The 7415-nt window shown below is 45.0% G+C and overlaps 1 protein-coding gene across 4 annotated transcripts; it reads right to left on the bottom strand.

Moving 5' to 3' along the window:
- Positions 1 to 296: 296 nt before the first annotated feature.
- Positions 297 to 4711, bottom strand: LOC147629705 (pentatricopeptide repeat-containing protein DOT4, chloroplastic-like). Of its 4 annotated transcripts, XR_015267746.1 has the most exons (4): positions 4414 to 4711; positions 3920 to 4005; positions 680 to 3788; positions 297 to 550 (listed from the first exon to the last, which is right to left on the bottom strand). XR_015267746.1 is itself a non-coding variant. In XM_086811250.1 (3 exons), the coding sequence occupies exons 1-3, from the start codon at positions 4531 to 4533 to the stop codon at positions 1364 to 1366; spliced, it is 2631 nt and encodes an 876-aa protein (XP_086667376.1). In that variant the 5' UTR covers positions 4534 to 4711; the 3' UTR covers positions 297 to 1363. The 4 variants fall into 4 exon arrangements, 3 of the variants coding, with proteins under 3 accessions (XP_086667376.1, XP_086667377.1, XP_086667378.1); XM_086811250.1 differs by having other exon boundaries at positions 297 to 3788; XM_086811251.1 differs by having other exon boundaries at positions 297 to 3788; positions 3920 to 3963; positions 4414 to 4668.
- Between the last annotated feature and the right edge of the window lie 2704 nt (positions 4712 to 7415).

The raw sequence follows: 7415 nt of genomic DNA on the forward strand, positions 1-7415 counted from the left end.
TAACTAAAAAGAGAGCGTGGGTGGGAAAAAATGAGGAACTAAACCTGCAAGTGGCTATCCAGCAAATCAGTCCGCCTTCCGCTTGCTTCTCCTCTTCCCGTACGGCCCAAAACAGTCCTCCAATCAGCAACAAAACAGTCCTCCAATCAGCAACAAAACAACCGCTCACACAGCTCCCAAGATCTTCCAAGAGCCTAGAGCTCTGATACCATGTCAGAATATGCAACGGAGATGAAGAAAAGATCTGAAAACACTAGAGCAAGTGCACTGCAGAAAAACACAGAAATAGAGAGGGAGAGAGAGAAGCGTATAACTCTGCTATATACACAAGAAAACCCGAAATCAGAATACAAGATGTGTGGGGGCAAGGGGCCATTTTATATGGCCCCTATCAGCCAGTCGGCCAGTAGCAAAGACAGCCAACAGCAGCAAAAGACCCCACGACCTACTCCCACCTCCAGCTGGTCAACACACAGGGAAGGTCGGGGAGCAATAGGGACAGTCGGCCATCATCTGGATCAGCCAACAGCCACAGGACAGCCTCCCACACCTGGAAAAAATAGGAAAAAATATGGAGAGTGAGGAAAAATGAGAAAACACCTAAATCGGGCAGGCACACCCACAACAGAGGCCCTGGTGTAAATATACAGATAGGAGATGACTGCTAACACTTGCATACCCTTTGCATAGCATTCTGTTTTTTGTGTTTGCTCTGATCTCTCGCACAACTGGTCCTTTCGTCCTTTTGCCCTGACATTGCTATCTGATGTCTGGCTGTGCCCTACATACTCGTAGGTGTGTCACAGAAAGAGCCACACTGGAGGCTTGTAACACCATGTGATCCCAACCACGCCTCAAGTTTGGAAAGGTCACAGGCTCCCTTCATTCCTGCAGAACCCTAGACCTGCCTCAGATGCTGCCTCAGATGCAGCCTCAAAGAGAGTAAATGGGGTCTGTTCAGATGGCACAGATGGACTCTACAAGAGGGGTGGCTGTCCCCTCAATGGTCTCATGGAACCATGCTCACCAAACCTAGCAGGCTAGGAGGTTATTGATCAGCTCCCTTATGGAATCCCAAGGCATTGACAAAGCCAATGGGTACCCATCTTACATCAATGACTGTAATCTGCTGAAACTGTAAGTAGAGTTCTAGACTTGTGCCATCCTCTCTGTAGCGAAGTGCAGACCCATCTCCATTGCCCAGACAAACATACTCCAATTTATAAAATATGTACTCATGCATTCCTGTGTGAACAGACCTAGGATCTGCGCCATCCCTGCTGTGCTATCAAGCAGTCCCAAAGGTGCTTGCGCTGGGGTTCCCATGCTGTGTCTGCTCATAATTTGGTTGTCATATGAGAATTTAAATGTCTTTACACAAGCATGACCCCTCCTTGAACTGATGAATGCAATATGTATCGGCAATTATAATCTCTCTCTTCTCAACCTTGGATATGAATTTGGCAGCATTATGGCAATCAGCACACATTCTAAGGTTCTTTGATACCCGGATGGTGGTTCCCATAGGGGTACATAAAAGTCCCAAAGCTATGGCCAGTCTTTCGCAGTGCCCACATAGCGCATCTTCATGGCCTTCATTCAAAGTCAGTGGAACTAACTCCTGTCGTGGTGCAAAATCGTCCTTTTCCATTTGAGCACTCAATGACTTTAACTTTGCATATATATCATCACTTTGTGGATGGCTTCTATCTCCAACAACAAAATCATGCACCTTGTTGCCAATCTCAATGAAAGCCTTCCCCGGTTTCTTCCAAACCCTCGCTTGTTTTTTCAACTCTTCTACTCTACCTGCATTCTCCCACATGCCAGCATTTGCATAAATATTGGACATAAGTACATAACTTGCTGGGTCTTTGGAATCCAATGAGGTGACATGACGAAAGCAACGCTCACCCAATTCCACATCACCTTTTTTCCTGCAATTAAAAAGCAAAGATTTCCAGCCCACAATGTTGGATTGGAACGGCGTCTTTTCAAGCAAAGCTTCTGCCTCGTGTAGACGCCCTGCTCGACCCAAAAGGTCAGCCATGCACACAAGATGTTCCACTGTTGGAGGTATGCCATACTCTTCTGTCATTACGTTATAATGATGCCAGCCTTCATCAACCAGGTTCACATGGCTGCATGCAGAGAGAAGGCATACAAATGTAACACTGTCCGGTCTATACCCTGCTTGTTGCATGGTCAGGAAGTGATTAAAAGCAGCCTCATAATTGCTATGCAGGGCATATCCCGCAATCATTGCATTCCATGTGACAACATCTGGCTTTGCTAGTTTTCCAAACACCCTCTGCGCATCCATGAGGCTCCCACATTTGGCGTACATTGCAATAAGAGTATTCCCGATAAAAGCATCCAAGATCAACCCACTTTCAATGATGCTAGCATGGATGAGCTTGCCCTGATCTAAAGCTGCTATGCTAGAACAAGCCTTTAAGATGCTAACAAAGGTGCCTTGGTTTGGCTCCACTCCTGCATGTAACATGCCACGGAAAAGCTGTAAAGGTTCTTGACAATGACCCTGTTGTGCATATGCATTCATCATTGCACTCCAAGTTACGACATCACGATCTGGTAACTTGTCAAACACACTCTGAGCTTCCAACAACCTCTCACATTTTCCATACATGTCTATCAGAGCATTGCCAACAGTAAGTTCTGACTCAAGCCCACTTTTCACTATGTGACGGTGGATCAGCTTGCCCTGTTCAAGAGCTGCTTGACTGGAGCAAGCTTTCATAAGGCAGATGAATGTGACCCTGGTTGGCTCCAAACCATCTGACTGCATGTTCTCAAACAGTTGCAGCACAACCTCCTTGCACCCACTTTGTGCACATGCCCCAATCATGGCGTTCCATGTCACAGCATTGCGGTTCGGTAGTCGGTCAAAAACCCTTAGTGTGTCCTCAAGGTTCCCATGCTTGGCATACATAACAATCAGAGCACTGCCAATGGTCATGTCGGATTCAAAACCTCGTTTGATAATCTCGGCATGCATCAGCATGCCATGATCTACAAGTATGGAGCTATCATATGCTTTCAATATGTTTAGAAATGTCACAGAGTTGGGATCAGGGCCTTCTTTCAGCATGTGCTCAAAGAGGCAGAATGCTTCCCAACTGTGCCCAAGCTCTGCACACCCTTCAATCATTGCACTCCACGTCACCACATCCCGCATCAACATGTTGTTAAACACCAGAAGTGCATCGTTGAGGCATCCACATTTGCTGTACATAGCAATGAGGGTGTTACCAACCTTTACATCTGCCGTAAAACCCCATTCTACAATGTGGGCATGTATCAGCTTTCCTTGTGCCAAGGAGACTGTGTTCGCACATGCCAGTAGGACTGCCACAAAAACATGCCCATCTGGATTTACACATGCTTTTTGCATCTGGTAATACAACTGGATAGCCTCTTCATCTTGGCCATTCTTGGCATTGGCAGAGATGATGGCACTCCACAAGAACACATTTGGATTCACTAGCTTGCTGAATGCTTTGTTTGCCTCGTGTAGACTCCCACTGGATGCAAACATCCGGATGACATTGCTCCCAATGAAGGCATCAGACATATAACCCAACCTTTTGATCAGGCCATGCACTTCTCTGCCTGCTGTGAGATCGTTCGCATGAATGCAACTGTGGACAAGACGATTCAAAAAGGCAGGAGAAGGAGGGGTACCTGCCTGATCCACCGTCTGAATTGCTTCATTTACCCGCCCTTCATTGCACAAGCTTTCAATAGATTTGTAGCTCCCAGATTGTCTGCACAAATGCCAATGCCTAGAGGCTCAGATGGGAGCATGCACACACACTAATATTGAAATGATAGCACTACTTGTTTTGAGACACCAAAATGCTATCATAATAATAAGCTCATAATGATAATGCAGAACCTGAATTGATCTTTACTCAGCTGTGGTGTGTTCACCATGGCATCCTGTATGTATACACTGAGCAGATCATCTTGCAGCTTCAGGTGCTGTTGCACAGATGCAAACATACCCAGGCAAAACATGTTTTCAAAATTTGTGGGTGAAAATGTCCATGTTCCAATTGAATTTTATTTATGGGGAAGAAAACTGGAATTAAATATAAAAATCAAGTCATAAGTGATACTATGGCAGAACCCAAAAGATCAAAAGTGCGAAGACATCAATGGCACGCAATAAAATTTTGCAAGTTTTATTTAAATACTGCAATTTTTCTGAAAAAACACTGCAAAAAACCACATATGTGACCCTAATTTTTTTTGGTATAAAGAAAGACCTTTTCTTTTTTGCAGTGGGAATCAAATATATGGATGATAAAATGCAGGACATGAAGTAGGATTAGGATTTTTCTTTTTTTATATAAAGGGAGAAAATAAGGGGAAAGGGAAAAAAAAAACCTTCTGCACTATGGCGGCTTTGCAGGAAGGGTGTGCAGCAAGGTTTTGTCGTAGCTCTGATGTGCTGCTGCAGATCTCATGTTCTCTGAAAACGAGAGAGGGGGGCGCAGCTGCTAACATCGTTGGCTTGCGTGGATAAACAACGATTTAAAAAATGGAATCTACATGCCTTATGGGAGGCAAATGTTTTTTTAAAGATTAATTATTGAGAAATTTCGTTTAATGCACATATTACATATTAATTCAGCCGTAGGCTTGAATTAATATGGAGGAACAACTTAGCTAAAGCTCAGGAAGGCAAAAAGCACTATGTTATCAACACTCATACATATTCTGGGCATTTTATTTACAACGCCATCAACCACACACATGGAAGACGTTTATTGGGTTGCACTCAACACACTCATGCTATTTGGTCCCAAGGAAGCAATGACTACATGAATGCCTCGTCCGCTGAGATCATGTCGTAGAAGCATAGCTATGAAGTCATCACCTTCGCTGCTGATGACAGCTTGCAAAAATTCTGCAGCTCTCTCTCCAGAGGAGGTTATGTAGGGTTCATTCAGATCGACATCGGGTAGGCTTTCTTGGATAATTATGGGATTTGCCTCACCACCTTCCCGGCTGGTGTTCCAAGAACGTCATTTATGTGCTCCAACTGTTCATCTTCTTCCTCTGGTTGGTCGTCTTTCTGTTCAAACTCGCCAAGAAAATACCTTGCGCATTCACCTTCTATGTAATGATCTCTAAAGAAGACCTTTCTAATGTCAGAGATACCAGCAAGGTCGGGAGTCTTCAAAGCTTTGGGGATTATCCATTGTGCACTCGGGAAATACTTCTTGCTTCTCATCATCTTTAGTAGGGTCACCCCAAGCACGGACCACTTGTTGAGAATATAGTTCTCCATATAAACAAAAGCTCGCTCGAAGACATTCACTGGCGTCAGGCAAACTCGGTTCTTGAGGTCACCTTGGCCAAATTGTGCGTATAGAGTCCTCCCTCTAGATATCTTGTCTACAGACACATTATGAGTATGAAATCGGAAATGAGGTTTGTGTAAATCCTTCAGACAATAACCCACCATGCCCTCGAACGTGTGCATTTTAATTTGATAGAGCGCACGGCACATGACAATCGCCCCTCGGGGCTTGTTTACATTCCACGTGAGGTGCTACTTCATAGACTTCCCAACGGTAATGATGGATACAGACGTGATTCAAGCAACCATTTTAAAGTGCAAATGGTGAAAGGTTCCACCTTTTTCGAGGAAGAAGACAGGTTGCGTACACTAGTGGCAGACAAACTCCACAAGGTCGTCCCAGAGAGAGGTATCGACATCATCGTTCGCGATGCCAATGGTCATAGATACCTCTAGCATCTTCAAATTACCACGACTTGGAAACTTGGGGCATGCATCCAAGACATCGAGTGGAGGACCAGCACACAACTTGGAAACTTGGGGCATGCATCCAAGACATCGGGTGGAGGACCAGTACATGAAACAGACCGATCATTTGCCTTCTTCCTTTTTGTGGTGGAGCAGGACGCCTCAAAACGGCCTGCAATGCAGAAATAGACCACAAGATTGAATGAAAACAAAGAGGACAATACAAAATATATCACCTGAAGAACGAGCTCTTCGTTTCACACCCTTCAAATTTTGTAAACCACCTGAACCTTCTAGCGCAGTCAGGATTCGAGGAGGGATATTTTCTTTGTTACATTCAGAGAACATGGCTATAGAAGGCACACCAGTAAGGCTCACATACATGGATGTGGCAACAACCACAGTGTTGAGATATCGAGCTCATCTAGTGAGGCGGTGGACACTGATGACCCGCCTGGGGCATAGGCCCTACACTTACACCACTGGCATGGTTGGTGAGATCATGGGTGATATGTGGCCAGTGGGATGACAGGCTATCTAGAGACTGGCATAGTTATAGCGCCAGCTCATTTAGTTGGGTTCACATTATAGAGAACCCTAGTATGTATCTGGTTGAGTACCTTTTCATACTGTGTGTACTCTTATCTTTGTATATGGCGTGTTGAGTGTTGTGTGAAGAAGAAGAAGAAGATTTTCAGCCTCTCACCTTGTGTGTTCTCTTTTAGGGTTTTGTGAGTAGGTGTGTGCTTGCAAGAGCTCAAGGGTATCAAAGCCTGGTTCATGCTAAGGGCTGAGCTGCAAGCAAGAGAAGCACAGGAAACGGTACGAGGGTAAGAGCTTCATCTACTCTTCCCTATTTGTATTGGCGAGACTACACCCTTGTCGGGAGCTCTACGGGAGGCACCGGCAAACGATCTCTGATTGAGGAGCTTTCTTCGCGGGAGTAAAGCTATACGGTAACTATACTATCCTATCGGACAACATTTTTTTGGGCCGAAAACGCGTTTCGGGCGCGCTAGGACCTCCGTTTTTCAAAAAGTAGGCGATTTTTCAAACACTACGGGCAAGTCATGGATTCTATGCAAAACTCTATTTTAAGAACTGGAGGAAGACAGATTGGTTGTGCAGACATTGTGTGCGCTGCAAGGAGGTCAACAGTTGCCATTGGGTGTATGTATGCACATTGAGATCACTGGTTTGTGACCGCTGCAGAAAATACAGCAGTTTGTGCAGGACAAACCAGAGTGCTGGTTCTGGTGAATTTGTGTCTGGCAAGATGTCAAATGATGGCATAAACCATAAGAAGCTTGATAAGAACAACTTCCATGCTTGGAGGTTCAGGTTGACAAATTTCCTGATGGGAAAGGGTTACTGGGATTACATAGAAGGTGAGCACGAAGAGGCACCGGAGATACCGGAGATCAATCCGACTGCTGCAGATGTGAAAGAGTTCAAGGATTGGAACCAAGAAGCCAGAAAAGTTATGTATTGGCTCTCTATCCAGTATACAAGACACCATGATTGGGCACATACAGGATGCCAAGTCCCCCAAGGAGGCGTGGGACACCTTGGTAAAACTCTATGAAACGAATACCAAGGCACGAAAGATACAATT

The sequence above is a fragment of the Cibotium barometz genome, chromosome 17 (genome assembly GCF_041138505.1).
Source record: "Cibotium barometz isolate CiBa-2024 chromosome 17, ASM4113850v1, whole genome shotgun sequence".
NCBI lineage: Eukaryota > Viridiplantae > Streptophyta > Polypodiopsida > Cyatheales > Cibotiaceae > Cibotium > Cibotium barometz.

What these genes read in the sequence shown, in the direction of transcription:
- LOC147629705 (XM_086811250.1), bottom strand. Translation starts at nt 4,533, where the DNA reads ATGTTAGCAGCTGCGCCCCCCTCTCTCGTTTTCAGAGAACATGAGATC. An exon ending in AAGCCGCCATAGTGCAGAAG is followed by an intron (nt 4,006 to 4,413) that starts GTTTTTTTTTTC and finishes TCTGTGCAACAG; the next exon opens with CACCTGAAGCTGCAAGATGA. An exon ending in CTGAGTAAAGATCAATTCAG is followed by an intron (nt 3,789 to 3,919) that starts GTTCTGCATTAT and finishes GCATTTGTGCAG; the next exon opens with ACAATCTGGGAGCTACAAAT.